Here is a 20,136-nt window from a genome sequence, read left to right on the forward strand (position 1 = left end):
CCTATACGGTGCAACTTGACTACAGGCTGCCGCTGTCCCTCCGTTTGGCAGGCCACTGTAGACGTCTCCCTGTGGTGCTCTGTGGAATCCACCAGAAGAAAGAACGTCTGCTTATCATTCAGCCACCTTACATGATTTTTCTTTGGGGGGGAAGGGGCACTTGAGGCAAAAGCATCAAGAGGGGCTCCCAAAATGTTTTAGAGATGGAATCGAGCACCTGCCACAGGAACATGTTCCGCAGTAGGGCGTCGAGCACACCTTCCACCGGTGCGCGGCACTCAGGGCAGGCTGGCTGGCTGGTGGTGAATACCTTCCCCTGGAGGCACACAGGGCAGGCTGGCTGGCTGGTGGTGAATACCTTCCCCTGGAGGCACACAGGGCAGGCTGGCTGGCTGGTGGTGAATACCTTCCCCTGGAGGCACACAGGGCAGGCTGGCTGGCTGGTGGTGAATACCTTCCCCTGGAGGCACTCGGGGCAGACTGGCTGGCTGGTGCTGAACACCTTCCCCTGGAGGCACACAGGGCAGGCTGGCTGGCTGGTGGTGAATACCTTCCCCTGGAGGCACTCAGGGCAGACTGGCTGGCTGGTGCTGAACACCTTCCCCTGGATGCACACAGGGCAGGCTGGCTGGCTGGTGGTGAATACCTTCCCCTGGAGGCACTCAGGGCAGACTGGCTGGCTGGTGCTGAACACCTTCCCCTGGGGGCACACAGGGCAGGCTGGCGGTGAATACCTTCCCCTGGAGGCACTCAGGGCTGACTGGCTGGCTGGTGCTGAACACCTTCCCCTGGAGGCACACAGGGCAGGCTGGCTGGCTGGTGCTGAACACCTTGCCCTGGAGGCACACAGGGCAGGCTGGCTGGCTGGAGCTGAACACCTTGTCCTGGAGGCACACAGGGCAGGCTGGCTGGCTGGAGCTGAACACCTTGTCCTGGAGGCACTGTCGATGGAAGGTGTGCTGACAGGTCAGCATCTTCGCATGGAGTAAAAGCAAAAGAAAATCTCATGACAACGAACCGCTTTTGTCCCATAATCTGATTTGTGAAACAGTGTGAAAGCAAAGCAAAGCTAAAAAAAAGATAAATATATGTAAAAAAACAGTACAGACCTGAGATGGAATCAAGCACCTGCCCCAGGAACATGTTCCGCAGTAGGGCGTCGAGCACACCTTCCACCGGTGCGCGGCACACAGGGCAGGCTGGCTGGTGGTGAATACCTTCCCCTGGAGGCACTCAGGGCAGGCTGGCTGGCTGGTGGTGAATACCTTCCCCTGGAGGCACTCAGGGCAGACTGGCTGGCTGGTGCTGAACACCTTGTCCTGGAGGCACACAGGGCAGGCTGGCTGGCTGGTGGTGAATACCTTCCCCTGGAGGCACTGTCGATGGAGTAAAAGCATGGAGTAAAAGCAAAAGAAAATCTCATGACAACGAACCGCTTTTGTCCCATAATCTGATTTGTGAAAGCAAAGCAGCCCCTACTCCACCCCAAAACCCCACCCAACAGTGATCCAACAGTTTCCCAAAAAAAAGAAAAATGAACACAGTATGTAAGATGAGGATGTTTAGGTATTGTCATTCTAAATAATGAACACAGTATGTAAGATGAGGATGTTTAGGTATTGTCATTCTAAATAATGAACACAGTATGTAAGATGAGGATGTTGAGGTATTGTCATTCTAAAACCTCTATGCGCTCTCTTGGTCCGATGTCTCTTCAGGCTCTGGCAGACGGGCTTTTTGACCGGTGGCCGAGCGCTTCTGTGGGAAAGGGAAAAAAAGAGCCTGTCTTTATAGGACATTCCTGAAACTTTCAAATGATAAAGTCATCATATACAATGCCTCATTCAGATCGACAGAGGAAAATCAAAAGGATCCTATAGGATGGGCGTTTGGGAATTTTTTTGGAGGGGGTAAATGTGTACTCTTGGGGTTGTTAACGGTTAACCCATTTAGACCTGATGAGGACGCATCTGTGTCACCATATAGCTTTTAGCCACTTTAACCATTATTTTAAACTTTAGCTGTTGAAAAATTGCAGATCTACAAGCTCATGCTTATACAGCAGTTCTGCGATTATATTTTTAAATGTGTGCAAATCTTATGAATTTATATTATTTCACACTTTCACAGTGAACGTTTTTAACTCAAATCTTTGCTTCTGGGAGGGTCCCCCCTTTGATCATTAATATTTTATTACGTTTTCTTTTAAAAGGGATAGTTTTTTTAACTTAAGCTGTATGAAATACTTGCCATTAATATACAGTAGTGGTTGCAACTGTAATAATTGATTGTCCCGAGTCCCGTGGTGGGAGTTCTGCTCTGGTTTTGGTCAATATTAAGTAGTTCCGGTCATTTTGTGGGGGGCACAGGGGGCCACGCATTAAAAGTAAATTAATCCACAAAAGTAATTTGTATTGTTGACCTATTTCTAAAATATTAGTGCAACTTTCCTTCATTTTTTACACCTCTATCACACGGAACTATGTTTTTTGTGTCCATATCACTACGCCCAAAAGATTAGTTCCATGTGATAGAGGGGTCAAAGTTGAACGAAAGTTGCGCTAATATTTTAGAAATACAAATTACGTTAGTTTTGTGAATTAATTTACTTTCACTGCGTGGCCCCAGTGCCCCCCACAAAATGACCAGAACTACTTAAAATTGACCAAAACCAGAGCAGAACTCCCATCACAGGACTCCGGCAATCAATTATTACAGTTGCAACCACTATATTAATGTCAAGTATTCCATACAGCTTAAGTTAAAAAAAATCTGAACTATCCCATTTAAGTACAACTGGGTAGGAGAAAAAAAACATTCAGATGCCCACAGGCAAGAACACGGTGCAAATCTAATGGAAGATGGAACATGGGCAAATCAACAGCACATGAAATGTTTCCCGTAAGGTTTCTGCATGTCTTAATAAAAGATGTATTGCTTTGTGTTGGCACTTGGCGTAGAATTAAATACTCTACTGATATTAAGTTGATCTATTCTATAGCGTTGACACAATTAAAAAGCACAAGGCAGATATAGGACTCAAATTACATTTTAGACTTCATTGTTTCCATCAAACAACACATGCAAGTATGTGGCTGTGGTTCTAATTTATATGCTGGTAACGTTCTTCCCGCAGCTCACTAGAGGGAGCTGTGGCAATGATATCAGGCAGGGTTTCTCTTGAGTTGAACTGTAGCTGTTTGGTGTCTCTCACTACACTGAGCAAGACAATTTGCTCAATTTAGTGGGAAGACAGAAATGATGTGTCCTTGGATTATCAGACTGCAGTATCATTATCAACACCAATAGCTTATTCTAAACTGGTATCAGCCCATTTAGCCCGACTTGATACCAGCAATAGCATGTCAAGCATTTAATAATAAAAAATAATAATAGAATCAACTCATACTGTATCACTGCTACAGTAAGTGATTGTTGGCAACAATAGTAGACTCATGACATTTCATTCGTGGCTGTCCAAGACAAACTTACTTGGGATACAGCCTGACAATCCACATTATCTGCCTTTTTTAAAGGACCACTTCAGCACTTTTCAACCTATCTTCATATAATAGGTCATCACTAATAATCATGATAAAATAAATGGCACCATTTTTTTCTACTCAGTCTGTGTCTCATAGGAGGGCTGTGGGCAGTTCAGAAACCCGTCCGCCAGTGACATCATCGATGTGGAATCCAAGCTAATAGAAACTGCAGGCTTTCAAGTCCTGAAAAGTTGCAATGCGAAAACAGATGCCATCGTCTCACGATAATATAAATCTAAACATTATTGTAAAAAACAAATCTGCCTAACGATGGTGGACGGGTTTCTGAACTGCCCACAGCCCTCCTATGAGACACAGACTGAGTAGGAAAAAATCGTGCCATTTTATCATAATTATTAGTGAGGACCTATTATATGAAGATTGGTTGAAAAATGCTGGAAGTGGTCCTTTAAGTTATTACATATGCATGGAATAAAGCAAAATAAAATCAAGACTGGAAGTGTAATGATGATGTTTTAGGCCGACGAAGCTGAAGAAATCATGACATTTCTGAGACCATTCATGTTTCTGGAAGATGCTTCTAAACTTGTTAGTTTGATGATCACTTCAAAATCAAATACTCTTTCATCTTAAAATAACTAATGGCCGAAAATAGCCAATCTACAAGCTCACCGTGAGCTTGTCGATCGGCTGTTTTCGGTGCACAGCATGCTTTCACAGAAGACACGCCCGGCTTCCATCTATGGAATCCAAATGACTGAAATCAGTCGTGCGACTGCATGAGAACTTTAATCCATATGCATATGTTTTTGGACTGTGACTTGAGCTTGACAATTTAAAAAAAACACACATTGGTAGCGTTATTTCACCTGATGTGTGTACCATATCATGCACCTGCTTTTAATTAGCACATAATGCAGGAGGCCGAACAGGGAACATAACAAACAGGGCAGCAGCGTGTAGGCCTACACGTGATGCATTCATGAAAACGAGTGCTAAATAAACAAATATAATTAGTATATAACATAACACGTACAGAACACACCATGTGCTATATCAGCTTTTACCTGTTTGATGTACGCTACAGCATGCTTAATATAATTGGGGACTTTCCTTATTATGCCGACTTGGAGGTGAACTCCTCCACTGATTTCGGAAAATATGGGAATTTATTTAATATTCCAGAATAATAACGGATATCATTATTGCAATAAAAATGTTGAATTGCACAAAACAGAACAACGTGGAAATAAATGCCAATGGCGTGGGTGGAGCCGTGTGTGTGTGTGGGGGGGGGGGTCGAATGGATTATTTAAGTTATCAACAGGGGGTTTCAATCTTATGACCATATGAAATTATGCCATGTATGTAGACCTACTGATACATGAGCTTGGATTGCACAACCAAAATGTTGTTTTTTATATACGACCTGATTAAATGATGCTTACTGCATCTGTAGTACGTTATTGTATTTATTAAGCCTCGTTTTCAATCATTAACACCCCCGTGTTTTTATATAAGTTGGTACGGTCTGGGACTGGGGGTGAAAAAGGTAAAATTGGACTGTCCAGTTTTCCGTCCAACGTTTTAAGATAACTCTATATACCTGACTCCGCCAGATGGGGGCGCTATTGATTCACAAGTTGTGAGACAAAACATGATCGTGAAGCAAGATCTATGATCTGGCAGTGTCTCTAATTTATGCCAGTGGTTTTCAACCCTTTTCATATCAAGGTAAATTTTTTATTCAGCATTTGAGCCACGGACCACCATTTGATGACATTTAGCCTCTCAGACCCATTTGAGCCACGGACCACCATTTGATGACATTTAGCCTCTCAGACCCATTTGAGCCACGGACCTAGCCTGATTATCAGACTGTAGCTTTCTCAGAGAGTGGGCGGGATCTTTGGGCTGGATCCAGGCTACCACGGACCACCATTTGATGACATTTAGCCTCTCAGACCCATTTGAGCCACGGACCACCATTTGATGACATTTATCCTTGCTACGGATAGGAGAGATAACAGGCAAACGTTGGTCAAAATGACAATTCTTCTACATTTGTTTAGACTGCTTGTAAATTAAATAATTTGCAGATGTTTAACATTAATTTAACTCTTGAGAGCATATACAATGCAGGTTTCCTTCTACTTTACACTCTCAAGAGTTAAAGATCTACAAGGGTCCATTTGGTTATCAACTCTCCATCATTTAACTGGGGACCACCTGGAACCTCAAGGACCACTGGTGGTCCCTGGACCACTGGTTGAAAGCCACTGCTCCATAGTATCAATTTGGATGTAGGCCTATCTCATTATATTGTTGATAATATTCTCTCTGACTTATAGCCGGGGAGCCACAGGCCCAAAAGCTCAAGGAATAGAGTTTAACCTGTGACGTCATGCCGTACTTTTTATTTGTGTTTTTGAGTGTTGAGTGGTGCAAACCACTCCAACAACCAGCTTTGTCTGTACCCGTGTACCCGTGTATGTACCCGTGTACCTGTACGTGGCCCCACGCACAGGTGAGCACATGGTTGCTATGGTTAGTGTGTGACGTCACTGCACCACTCAGTTCACACGGGTGTGATTTTTTTCTATTCATTTGGTCATTGGCCACACTCACAGCTAGTACCCCCCCCCCCCCCCCCCCCCTTAGTCCTACTCCTCCTCAGACATCAGCAACATTATGATGTCACTGAGCATCATGAAGGTACTGAAAGACCCACCCACCTCAGACATCAGCAACATTATGTCACTGTGCATCATGAAGGTACTTAAAAGACCCGCCCACCTCAGACATCAGCAACATTATGATGTCACTGAGCATCATGAAGGTACTGAAAGACCCACCCACCTCAGACATCAGCAACATTATGAAAATAATTACTAAAATAGAATTGTCCGGGTGAAAATCGACTGTGTTTAGTAAGACATCAGCAACTTTGTGAGAATTAGTAAAATAGAATTGTCCAGATGAAAATCTAGAAATCTAGAAATCACACTTGTGTGAAGTGAGGGGCGCCCACTGTGGCTGCTAGATTAAGTCATTTCTGACTTCAATTGTCAAATAATATAAGAAAGAGGCAAACCGATCACCATCACCGATCTACAAGCTCACAACGCTAATTTTACAATATGTATCTGTGGAACCGAGTCAAACTATAAATCCAGTGCCTCACATTTCAGGGGGTCCCCAGTTCAAATATGATTATTTTGGGGGGTACCACTGGTGTAGAAGAAGGCCAAGCTGGATGTATGCAGGTTTGACATTTTATATGTTTTTGAGGGGCGCAGCTTTTGTCCCCTCACGTCTCATATTTGCCATTGACAATGAAAGGAGACATTTGGTGTCTCTCAAATATGACGTAAATTTGTGGCAACACATTAAATGCCATTGACAATGAAGGGAAGATTTACATCATATGTAGACGAGCAAATCGGCTAACCAATCACTAAATTCAGTTGTTCATGAGATGATGTATGATGATGTATAATGATAAGAGCGCCCCTCACTTCACACGGGTGTGATTTCTTTGAGGGGCCTCCTATATACAGCTTTTGTTCCCACAAAATGTCCACAACACAAACATTAAATGCCATTGACAATGAAGGGAAAATGTCATCTTGTCCACACACGTCTCATATTTGCCATCAACAATGAAAGGAGAAATTAGGTCAAATGTCCGCCAAATATGACGTAAATTTGTGGAAACATGCATTCTGATTGGCCCAGGGCTGGACTGGCCACCGGGCATACCGGGCATTTGCCCGGTGGGCCGCGACCGTAGGGGGCCGCCATGATAAAAAAAAAAAAAAAAAAAAAATGTTTTTTTTTTTTTTTTTTTTTTTGACAGGCAGGCAGGCCAATAGGCGGCAGGCCACCAGAAAAGGTCCGGGCGTGCTGCCATTCTGGGGTAGCGCCCCCCCTGACCCCCCCCGGCGGTGCAGTGCAGGGGGGGGGCCACATAATATTATGTTGCCTATCTGCGCGCTGGTTGTGGTGGGCCGGTCTGGGCCAAATTCACGCGAAAATGCCCGGGCCGAATTTTTGTCCCAGTCCAGCCCTGGATTGGCCAGTATGAGTTGATGCATGATGATGTACGATGATAAGAGCGCCCCTCACTTCACACAGGTGTGATGTTTCTTAATTAAATTTGACTATGCCTCAAGTAGGTCCTGAAGCACACAGGGCGCTATAGCTTTACAATGGAAATGAAGAGTCTACTTTCCTTTCAATTGAACTGATGCTGGTGCAAGACTTATTCTGTGTTTATTAAATTTGTTTCAGTCAGATAACTCACGAATAGATTTAACCAATATTTATTATAGAATCAGAATATAAGTGTGCATATAATATTTTATCTTGACGTTCAGCTCTGCTATACATTTTTCTCCCTGCTCAGCACAATTAAACACCATCATTAAACATTAAGGTAGATATACAATAACAACCCCACATGGGGAACTGAAATAACAGAGCCCACCGGTGGTGCTGGGGTGGTGGTGGGAGCAGACTGCATAACAACAACCAGGAACCATATGCAGAAGGAAGGCAGGAAGAAAGCATGCAGTCTAGGTGAGCTTAAATACCCCGCCCAATTGGTCAGCTGACTGCCACATCATGAATGACATGTGGGTCTTGCAAACACTGTATACACCCACATAGTAATGCAGTTAACCCCTCGAATACATTTACAGTATGTCCCTTGAGCATAGCATGATCCCGCTCGAGTATATATATATATCTGACTGAACTAACTCTGCAAGCTACGTATCATATAACGTTTTTATAGAACTGATATTGCTTTACTGCTGCTATGTCTTGGTGTCTCGACCCATGAGGGCCTTCTTAGTGTTTTTCTCAGGTCTCAAAAGGATGGTATAACACTTCGGACCAAATATTGACATCAACAGACCAAAACTAGATGCTAAAATAGCAAAGACCTCCACTACATCTGCATATTTTCCTGGAGAGCTGATATATGCTGGGATGAAGGCTACCCACACGGCACAGAAGATCAGCATGCTGAAAGTGATTAACTTGGCTTCATTGAAGTTGCCTGGAAGATTCCTCGCCATGAATGCTAGGAGGAAGCTGAGGAGTGCTAGTAAGCCGATATAACCTAACAACACTCCAAAGCCAACTATTGATCCCACAGCACACTCAAAGACTATCTTATCACTTTGGTATTCTGTGTTTTTATGAGGAGTTGGTGAGGCAGACACAAGCCAGACTGTGCAGATTATTGCCTGGATGAAAGTAAGACCGAGAACTGTTCCTCTCTGCTGCATGGCACCAAACCACTTGATAATGTCTCCACCCCCAGGCTTGGAGGCCTTGAACGCAGCCAGCACCACCATAGTCTTTACCAGGATGCACGAGACAGACAGCACGAAGCTGATCCCAAATACTGCATGCCTCAGCTGACAAGTCCAGAGCACTGGGCGGCCAATGAACAGGAGGGAGCACAAAAAACATAGTTTGAGTGACAACAAGAGAAGGAAGCTGAGTTCTGAGTTGTTGGCACGGACCATGGGTGTGCTCCGATGATAGATGAAGATTCCCAGGACAATGGCAGAGATAAATGTGCCAATCAATGAGATGGTCGTCAAGGCGATACCCAGGGCCTCGTGGTAAGAGAGATATTCCAGGAGTTTAGGGACACAGCGATCACGCTGGGGATTGGACCAGAATTCGACTGTACAACTGGTGCACTCCGTAGCGTCTAACAGAAAAGGGCAAGGTAAACGTCATCTTAAGCTGCTTGATTCAGTATTTAGATATTTGATATACATTTTTATTTTATCAGACACACCCCCTTTATAGGTTCCTATACAAACCCTCTGTATTTTATTTATTGTATTTTCTCCAAAAAGTATTAAAAAATCACCCCCGTGTGAAGTGAGGGGCGCTAGTCTAACTCATGTTGATTAGGTGATGTAATGATGTAAAACAAACGGTGCCAACACAAACATTAAATTCTCTTTATTGTTAATGGCATTTAATGTTTGTGTTAGGGACAATCTAACATACATTTTCCCTTCATTGTCAATGGCGTTTTTAAAACAAACATTGAACTAAAGACAAACATTAAACCTGTATATAGGAGGGGCTAGCGCCCCTCAAAAAATAATTTAAAAAAGTAATTTAAAAATCACACCTATGTGAAGTGACTAGTGAGGGGTGCTCTTATCATCGTACATCATCCATTCATTGTCAATGGGAATTTAATCTTTGTGTAGGACAAAAATAGACGATTTGCTTGTCCACATATGACGTAATTCTCCTATCAATGGGAATTTAATGTTTGTGTAAGATGAAACTCTGAGCTGAATATCACCAGGAATTAAGTACGGGTGTTTTCAATGAATCTATTAAATTGGAGTTTGAAGTTACAGTGGGTAGTTAGTTACAATGGGTAGTTAATGAAGTTACAATGGAAAGGGGGCGTGTCTGAAAAAATGAATATCAAACATCTAAATACTGAATAGAAACTGTCTTGGGTGCTAACAAAAGCCTGAGTAGACGTTAACATTGTATTGTTGTATAAGTGAAATCCTTTTAAAGATAACCTATACTAGTGTACAATTGTTACATAATGTAAACCTAACATTATTAGTATTTATAAATGTCCGAATTGATGAATACATCTACGAGAGTCTAAATCGTATAGGCTAATGTAAACCTACCAGTCTCGTTGTTGATCTCTCCATCAGAGCAAGGAATGCAGTCAAAGCAGCAGACAGGTTCACCTTTCCTTGTGGCCTTACGGGTTCCGGGGGAACAGCTCTCACTGCACACTGACCGGGGAGGCTACAAAGGAAAGTATATAGTTACCCATGATACAGTGTTGTTTTTGGCAGCAAATCTCTATTTTAGTTTAGTCATAGTCTTTGGAATAAAACTTCATTTAGTTTTAGTCACCTGGAATGTTTTAGTGTTAGTCTAGAGACTAAGGGCTCCATTTTCGTCACCGCTAAACCCCTTATCCCTAAACTTCTTTGCCTTTTTTTACTATTTTGCTAAACATTTTTGAATAGTTAAAATGGCCAGTCTACAAGCTCACAGCGTGTCAATGTAGATTGGCTAGTTGAACTATTCAAAAATGTTTTTCAAAATAGTAAAAAAAAAAGAAGTTTAAGGATAAGGGGCTGTATTTTGCGTGTCTTAAGTACCAGGTCTTATTACTTAACTTAAGACCTGGAGGCGTGGTCAATGCTCTTTGGCCACTCAGAATAGCCAAATGGCATTGATCACGCCTCCAGGTCTTAAGTTAAGTAATAAGACCTGGTACTTAAGACACGCAAAATACAGCAAGGGGTTTAGCGGTGACGAAAATGGAGCCCTAAATGTAAATCTACAGTTGATTTAGTCGACTAAAATCTTTTTTTGGCGTAATGGCTGATTTTACACGTTCTGAAAATAGCATATTATATATGCGCTGCGACACGTTGTGAGCTTGTAGATCTGCTATTTTCAGCATGCAACCAAGTGTAAAATGACTTATACTGGATCTCTTGTCCACTAGTCCCTTCCTAACAATTAAGTCTAGTTTTTATTGTTGACGAAATTGTCAGTATATTTAGTCTTAGTTTTAGTCATGGCTTAGTTTTCATTTAGTTTCCATTTAGTTTTCGTCAGTAAAAAAAGGTAGTCGACGAACATTTTTCGTCATAGTTTTAGTGGACGAAATCAACACTGTCATGATACATTCCGGTCTAAATTGAACTCTAAAGTCAATATTAGCTATTTTAGAAGTGCTTATAGAAACCTTATTGTTTTCAAAGTTCCAGAAGATTCTGTCTTCATAAAGGATGAATTCTTCACCTGCGGAGGCCGTGTGCTTGTACACACCTACATCAAAAACATGTGTGCTTCCATCGGGCAGCCACACCCAGTTCATGACATCATACATTGGTAAAACATCACCATTCACAAATAATACCTGATCACCAAATGATGTGGTAAAGTTGATCTTTTCCAGGTAATGCGCGAGCTATATGGTAATAAGCAAGAGTAGACTCACTGAATACAATATACACAATATAGTGCAAGCAGTGACAACACAGAAATGTTATGTGGGGAGGAGATAATTGGTAATAACGACTAAATTGAGGAGGACATCATCGTACATCATCATGACGTAAAATAGACACTAGGGGCTCCATTTTCGTCACCGTTAAACCCTGCTAAACCCCTTATCCCTAAACTTCTTTGCCTTTTTTTTTTACCATTTTGCAAAACCTTTTTGAATAGTTATAATGGCCAGTCTACAAGCTCACAACGTGTCAATGTAGATTGGCTAGTTGAACTATTCAAAAATGTTTTTCAAAATAGTAAAAAAAGGCAAAGAAGTTTAGGGATAAGGGGTTTAGCGGTGATGAAAATGGAGCCCTATATCTTGCGCCACTAATTTGCCATTTTTTACTATTTAAAAAAACCTTTTAAAATAGTTCAAATAGCTGATCTACAAGCGTCTCGATGTAGATCGGCTAGTTGAACTATTTTAAAATGTTTTTCAAAATAGTAAAAAAAAAAGGCAAATACGTTTAGGGATAAGGGATAAGGGTGGCACAAGATGGAGCCCATTATGCCTATTTGCTCAGACACTATGACGTAAAATTCTCTATTCATAATCAATGGGAATTTAATGTTTGTTTAAGACGAGGTATGTGGACGGTAACCAAAAGCTGGATGTAGGGGGGCTAGCGCTCCTCAAAAAAGGGGTAATGAGAAAAAAATGTAAGGTAAATAAATATAGATTTTCAGCATGAAAAATGTGAATAACTTGTGTGTAACTGTGGTACTGCTCCAAACACTCATTAACATTTACTTTTAAGTATTAATATACATCACTAGGCCTATAAGAAAATGTATACTGTTTTTAACAATGCCATATTTACACATTTATTAGTATTCAAAATTTGAGGATGACCTAGAGAAATTAGTTTTAAACAATAGAAACATTAAAGGGATTGTGACATAAAAAAAAGTTGTTGTAATTTTTCTTATTTCTTCTACAAATGTTGAATTAACATTAAACACCTGCCATGGCTGTATCGTCTGAAAATTGGCACAGCTGTTCCAACTAAAAGGGCCTCGTCCTGGCTCACACTGCAACATGTCGTGGAGGCCGTGGGCCAGAGCGTACACAGCCTTGTACACATTGTACTCCTTCCTGAGGTCAGACACGTCGAAAAGGGCAGAGCCCGACATTCCCAGGTCCTCCTTTCCGGTACACACCTTTCTACCAGAGTCCACCCACTCCGATGGAACGGGCGCAAATTTACACTGAAATGTGTACTCCCAATAATTCTTCACCTGAAGAAAGACGAACAATACTTACATAAATATAATACCTTTTTTAACCACTTATCACATTCCCAAGGGGCTATATATAGGCTAAAAACTGCAAAACTAAATATCTTTTGCCGGAAATAACAGATCTACGAGCTCGGCTATTTTTGCCAAAAGCCAAAGCCCCAGAATACTGTATGATTGATTGATTGATTGATTGATTGATTGATTGATTGATTGATTTATTGATTGATGAAATGTATTGATCATTGAACAGATTGGAGAATTACAGTACATTTCAAGCACAACTCAATACAAAACTGTTAACTGTGGACGACACCATAAAGTATTACACGTGTTTACAATAGGGCCCACCATGTTCAATTCATCATAACAATTAGAGACGTACAAATATATTCTTATTTTACGAGCTACACACACACACACACACACACACACACACACACACACACACACACACACACACACACACACACACACACACACACACACACACACACACACACACACACACCACACACCACACACACAGTGTCAGTGGGTTGTTGCTGGCTGCAATCCCATTGGCTGAGAAGTCGGCTAGAGGCAAAAAGTGTCTGGTTGCCTAGAGACGAGGCAGCCAATCAGGACGATAGGTAGTCAATACAGCAGCCAATGAGAAAGATAGGTTGAGCCAAGCAGAGAGAACAGAGAAGTCGCTAAAAAGAAAATAAGAGTAGAGACTCCTGCAGTGCCTCCTTGTGGCCACACACGGATACGTGTCCTTGCGGACACTAAACCAAACTGTAGGGGATCGGGGAGCAGCAGTGGGCCCCAGAGGTGAGGTGCGCAGGCCCACCGGTGTGTGGACACGCCCTGGCGCCTTGCCAACCACTGTCCCAGCTATGGGTAAATAACATGGGCAGGTGGGGCTCATAGCCATGGTCGGCAACCCACCTAGGAGAAGGACACTCTGAACTGAAACCAGGACTGCGAGGAGTTGCGCCCCACAGTCCTTAAAAGCCAACCATGGAGAACAAAGTCATCCCAAATCCTATACTTCCAGTGGCAGGAGTCCACAGGAACATCGCAGTGGATGGTGGTGCTGGTCCTCGACGACAGGACCTTAAACCTAGCAATGTGGCACCATCTGACGAGGTGGAGAAGTTCTACGTCGAGGACCTCACAACAGCGGTCCGTGATGTCCCAGTGCACAACTTCCTGGCAATCCTGGGCGACTTCAACGCAAGGATTTAACCAGAGGACGCTCCCTTCCCTTACCATGACTCTACCAACCGCAATGGCGCATACCTCACTGCCTTTCTCATGGAACACCAGCTCATGCCAGCGAACACCATGTTCCAGAAAAGAACAGGCAAACGGTGGACCTTCCAAGACAGAGCCAGAGGAATGCGACGTCAGTTGGACAACATACTGGTGAGGCGAAAGTGGAGGAACTCCATCCTGAACGCTGAGCCATACAGCACGTTCAGCTCTGTGGGCTGTGATCACCGCGTGGTCTCCATGAGGGTGCGACTGAGCCTCAGGGTCCCCAAGCCAAGCCCCAGGATCCGGTTTGACTGGAAGGCACTCTCGACCGACCCTGGCCTGCAAACCAGGTATACGGAGGAGGTTATGAGCCGCTTTCAGCTGCTGGGCGAAGGAGCAGAGCCTAACAGCGAATACAGGCGATTAGTTGTCGCCAACGAAGAGGCAACAAGGATGTTGTGTGCCCGTGCTGGACAAAACCAGAAGCTCCCTACAGTCAAAACACCCGGAGGTCGTAGCGGCACGGGGCGGGGTGGAAGAAGCACGGCTTGGCCTTGCACGTGAGCCTACTGTGGAGGGATGTGGGATACTGAGCAAAGCCAAACAACTTCTCTTCAGTACCTATGATAAGATCAAGGGGGAGGAACTGGTGGAGAGGGTGCAGAGAGACCAGGCTGCGCATAGTGAGAGGCAGTATGGAGAAGCATGGAAGGTCATCAATGAGATGACAGGACGGAAGAGGACCAAGGAGGCACAGGTTGAGGGACACAGCCCTGAGGAAAGGGTGGTGCCATGGTTCAAGTACCTGGGCTCATGGGTCAACTCAACAGAGCAAGATTTAAAAGTGAGGAAGGCACTTGCATGGAGGTCCCTGCAGGCATGGCCAGTGTATGGAACTACAACCTCCCCCGACAAATCAAACTCAGCTTCTTCTACGCAATGGTAGAATCTGTTCTCATGGCAGTGAATGCTGGACCCTGAAGCCAACTCTGCAGAAGGCTCTAGACGGGTGCTACACCAGAATGTTACGTGTAGTGCTCAACATCAGCAAGAGTACACATGTTACCAATGAGAATCTGTATGCTGGAATATTCAGGGTGAGCGACAAAATAGCAGCCAGGAGAAGGAGACTTGCAGGACACTGCCAAAGACACCAGGAGCTGCCAACACATGGGCACCGGTCACGAGGACATCCCATACTAACACATGTGGATGTACTCTGTAAGAAAGATGCAGGAGCGCAAAGCACCAACGAGCTGGCCGGGTGTATGGAGAGAAATAAGAAAATAATGTTTCAAGTGCATGGTTAAAAAAACATAAACAACATTAAATTCTAAATGAAAACCAAATACTTACTATGGCATTTTCTTTACCAGGGACATTGTCAGGATGTAAGTTCAACATGAACTCCTTCAGACCGGGCAGGTCTCCACGACGGAAGGCAACACCTATGGTGCCCTCCAGGAACGGCATGTATTTGGGAGTCTGGAGTTTAGGGTCTGTTGTCCAGCCCACACCGGACACCCACTGCAGACCTGTCACGTTCTGCTTCACCACCTGTTTGTCAGTTGTGTCGAACAAAGGGAAAATAAATATATAATCATAATTCATTATGATGCGCACACACACAAACACACACACACACACACACACACACACACACACACACACACACGCACACACACACACACACACACACACACACACACACACACACACACACACACACACGTGCGTGTGTCTTCACTTCAGTATATAACTATACGGTACTACAAACAATTTCAGATAAATATACTGTATAATCCCTATAAATCAACATGCACATGTGTCATACTGTAACCCCAACCTCCTCCATGAGATGAACGACATGGATGCCATACACTAGTGCAATGACCACCCGAGCTGTGGATCTCTTCATGACGGTCACAATCCTCCTCAGTTGAGCCGGGTCGCTGTCCCAGGGCAGGGCCTCAAAGTACGATATGCAACCCGATCCAGTCTGGGCCACTAGATCCCGGAAGATTGGGGCCGCATCGTTGCCATAGTAGTCGTCGATAAACAGCACTCCTACCCAGGTCCATCCAAAGTGCCTGATAAGCCGGAGAAAAGCTTGCATCTGATTGGATAAAGAATGAATAGGGATAAAAGTGATCAGGGGTTCCCAAGCGTTTTTTTCAGCTCGAGACCCTAAAGACAAATTTTCTGAAATCTTCTGACTTTGGACCCAAAGTTTGTTACTTACAAAAATACATGAATTAACCACTTAAGATATATGTCTAAATATTGCATTAAAGCAAACATAGATCTGCATGCACATGTCATCATCATCACCTTTATTTATATTCAGAATACAGTTGAGGGCAAGCCCTCATTTTCAATGTAGCCGAGGTCACAATACACAAATACAGTAAAAAACAACACAACATTATAAATCAGGATAAATTACAAAGGAATTTAAATGCAGAACAACCAGTCAGTAAAATAAATCAATTGAAGCATGAGCAATCACGGTGAAATGAAAAATGAGCATTCCTTTGAACTGACCGAAGGATGTGACAGGTTGTGAGCTTTAGCTAGCTGTAGAGCTAGCTAAAGCAAAATGAGAAATAGTATATGTAATATGAATCGCAGTTAGTAAAACCGTGGTTCTCAAACATTTTCATCTAAAGAAAGGACCCATGGCAGCAGACCCATTAGGGGACCCAATAGGAGATTTGTTCAGATTTTTTATTTTATTTTAGACCTGTTCCTCATTTTGCTGGGGCCATTAGAATCCCCTCCCAGGACCCCACTTTGAGAACCACTGCACTAGAGTGACGTTTTTTGTCAAGTGCCTGAAACATGAACTACTCGACAGTGTTGTTTTTGGCAGCAAATTTAGATTTTAGTTTTAGTCATAGTCTCTTCAATAGTTTTCATTTAGTTTCAGTCACATTTTAGTCACCTGGAATGTTTTAGTGTTAGTCTAGTTTTAGTCGACTAAATATCATAAGATTTTAGTCGACTAAATCTACAGTTGATTTAGTCGACTAAAATGTATTTTGGTGGGCCTTGATGCCATCATAATGACTGTTTTTACACTTGCTGAAAATAGACGATCTACAAGCAGCGCGAGTCAGTCTTGTTTTTATTTGTCGACAAAATTGTCAATATATTTAGTCGACATAGCTTAGTTTTAATTTAGTTTCCATTTAGTTTTCGTCAGTGAAAAAAGGTAGTCGACAAACATTTTTCGTCTTAGTTTTAGTTGACGAAATCAACACTGCTACTCGATACCAACACAATTGTTTTGTCTAGTGCTCTGCGGAGTTTCACCTCGAAGGCAGCACTCGGGCTCGTTCTAAAGACGGATGGGAACTTGTCCCGGTCACTCAGACAGGAGCACGTGGCATAGTAACTCACCTGGAAAAAAGACACATTCTGTTCTGTAAATTTATACTATGTTTTTATGACAACTTTTATGACAACCTGTATAAGCAGAGCATGTGAGCAGATGATCTCAGGAGGCTCTTCTCAGCCCTGCTAAAAAAAATCACACCTCATAGACCGGCCCCTGCCTATACACAGACATGCATCACGCACACGTTGCAGTGTATTCAGAATTATAACCACATTGTAACCAGTGGTGGAAAATCTGGAATTCAAAATTGACTTACAAGTACAATAGTATTATTGGTATCAAAATGTACTTAAAGCACCAAAAGTAGAAAGTACTCATTATGCACAATGTCCCATTTCAAGTTTTCAAATGTATAAAAATCTTTCGGCATGAAGCTCACATTCACAATGCGTCGCGATGCGATGCATTTGTGAGCTTGTTCTTGATCTGCTATTTTCAAATGGCTGAAATGTATATGAAGACTGGAAACTTACCATGGGTACCATGTACAAACCTAATACATTAGAGATGGCAACAGTATTTGTGGAGCAATCAGCACCCACAATTCCAAGCGTGGGTGGGGGCCCGGCGCAGCTCTCCTTCAGCTGAAACTGCTGCTCTCGCCCACTCATCATTGACAAAGCTTCCCGGAATGCAATGTCAAGCGAGTAGCAGGTATCATAGTAGCTGTAGCCCAGAGTCACGTTGGGCAGTAGGCTGGGGTTTCTGTTGATCTCGTTCACAGCAAACGCCATGGTCTGGGCCTTTCTGAACCCTGTCATGTGGAAACTATAACACATAATATATGACCAGATTTGACTGAGGGGCTGCCATCGCGCAACCTCCAGCTTTTCACCAGAGGAGAAAACCCTTATTTATTTTTTATTTATTTTTTATTCCAAAATGAATTAATAGCACAGGCAGACTCTTCACATAGCCTACTAGAGCATGTCTGAAATAAATGTCAGAGCTGAAATCGACAAGTAAATATGAAATAAATGCTTCAACATGTAGCTAGGTGTAATGTTAGAGTCCACAGAAGTGAACCTTTCAAGCCTGTTTTCTCAACTCACTGTTTCTCTGCAAGACATTACTCTATAAGCCATATCTCCAAAACTGGTGGGTCAAACTGAACAACCAATATGTCAATTTGAAGCTATGATTCACTGCTTTCATATGACAAAATCCAATGGCATTCCAATGGACATGTGAGGGTCCATTTGGTTCAACTTCCATTTGAACACACTCATAGTTAAGGGGGTCTTTGCAAAGACAACATTTGAGAACCACTACTACTAGTTGGACTCCTAATGTGCCATTATGTGTCATAGTAAATAATTGTCATATTCATTCATTCAAGAAAACCTTGGAGACTTGACATTCAGTATTGAAGTGGATGTTGATGATCATTATAATGGTGTGTAAAGCGGAAAATCAAACATTTGCCACACGGACAAGACCAAGTCTTTGCAAGACTTGGTCTTGCAAAGACTGTACTACATGTACTACAGACATATTGGGTGACCCCTGACTGTAGCCGGGGATGTTCATCTTTGTACAAGTATATAACAGCAACCAATCAATGTTACGTAGACAGCACTAGAATTGCATTTTATGTAGTCCATCAAAACAAGCAAGGGCTCAATTTGTTAATTGTTTTGAATAAATCATATAAATCTAGTTCCAGTTTAAGCCCCCTTTAAGCCATTCCGTCACCTAATTGTGAAAATAGCTAATAACAGGCATTGTGAGCTTGTAGATCGGCTTTTCTTTTAATTATATTATTATTATTATTTATTCTTTCAGATCATTTACCCCAAACAGAGACACCAGGATTAATGCTGATAACATACATTCTTATTAACATACATATTATTTCTGTACATATTGTACATTGTGTATTTTCTTCTATGCACAACTTTGCGCCCTGTCACTTTGGAGATCTTTGTATTACATTTCTTTTTTCTATCTTTTTTTTTTCTTTTAATGTTTTTTTCTGTGGCTTTTGCCTTTATTTTATATATTGTATAGAGGGACAGACAGTAGGCTGACAGGAAATGGGGAGAGAGATGGGGGGGATAACATGCAGTAAAGGCTGTCGGGATCGGGAGTCGAACCTGCGGCACACTGCCAGACTAGACTAGGCCTGAGCCACGGCCCAGGCCTGTATTAAATGGTATAGGTACTTTGAGGTGTATCATGGATGTATTATTGTCTGTTCTGTAATTTGTCATCCATCGTATACTGTACGATGTAGCATTGTAATTTTATTTCTGCCTTTTGGCCAGCTATAGTTCCCACTTGAAAAAGAGACTTTTTCTTCTTTACTGGTTAAACCATTTTGACCTGGGAACGATTCTACAAAGGTCTTCTAAATCCTGACAGTTTTCTGAAAAAATCTATGTTTCTTCTATGTCAGTGGTTCTCAAACATTTTCATGTCAAGGACCCCCAAGATTATATGTAATTGGCTGCCGACCCCCATCTGAAAATATGTTGTTCCAGGGACCCCCCCAGAAGCAAAGATATGAGTTAAAAACGTTCGCTCTGAAAGAATATATTCAAAGATTTGTGCCACATTTTCACGATTTTTCAAAAATAGCAAACCTACAAGCTTGTAGCGCGGCACTCCAAGGCTCACCAAGGGTGAGCCAGAAAATAGCAGCCAGGAGAATGAGAC

At 42.7% G+C, this 20,136-nt stretch overlaps 1 protein-coding gene across 1 annotated transcript; it reads right to left on the bottom strand.

Annotated features, from left to right (window-relative positions):
• Positions 1 to 8,326: 8,326 nt before the first annotated feature.
• On the bottom strand, positions 8,327 to 18,212 carry LOC306919696 (vomeronasal type-2 receptor 1-like; the record flags this gene model as incomplete). Its single annotated transcript, XM_079496250.1, has 10 exons — positions 8,327 to 8,655; positions 8,941 to 9,237; positions 10,202 to 10,312; positions 12,626 to 12,833; positions 14,292 to 14,417; positions 14,584 to 14,699; positions 15,452 to 15,635; positions 15,925 to 16,194; positions 17,394 to 17,480; positions 18,021 to 18,212. The coding sequence occupies 10 exons, from the start codon at positions 18,210 to 18,212 to the stop codon at positions 8,327 to 8,329; spliced, it is 1,920 nt and encodes a 639-aa protein (XP_079352376.1).
• Between the last annotated feature and the right edge of the window lie 1,924 nt (positions 18,213 to 20,136).

This window comes from Electrona antarctica, assembly GCF_951216825.1.
Source record: "Electrona antarctica genome assembly, chromosome: 3".
Classification (NCBI taxonomy): domain Eukaryota; kingdom Metazoa; phylum Chordata; class Actinopteri; order Myctophiformes; family Myctophidae; genus Electrona; species Electrona antarctica.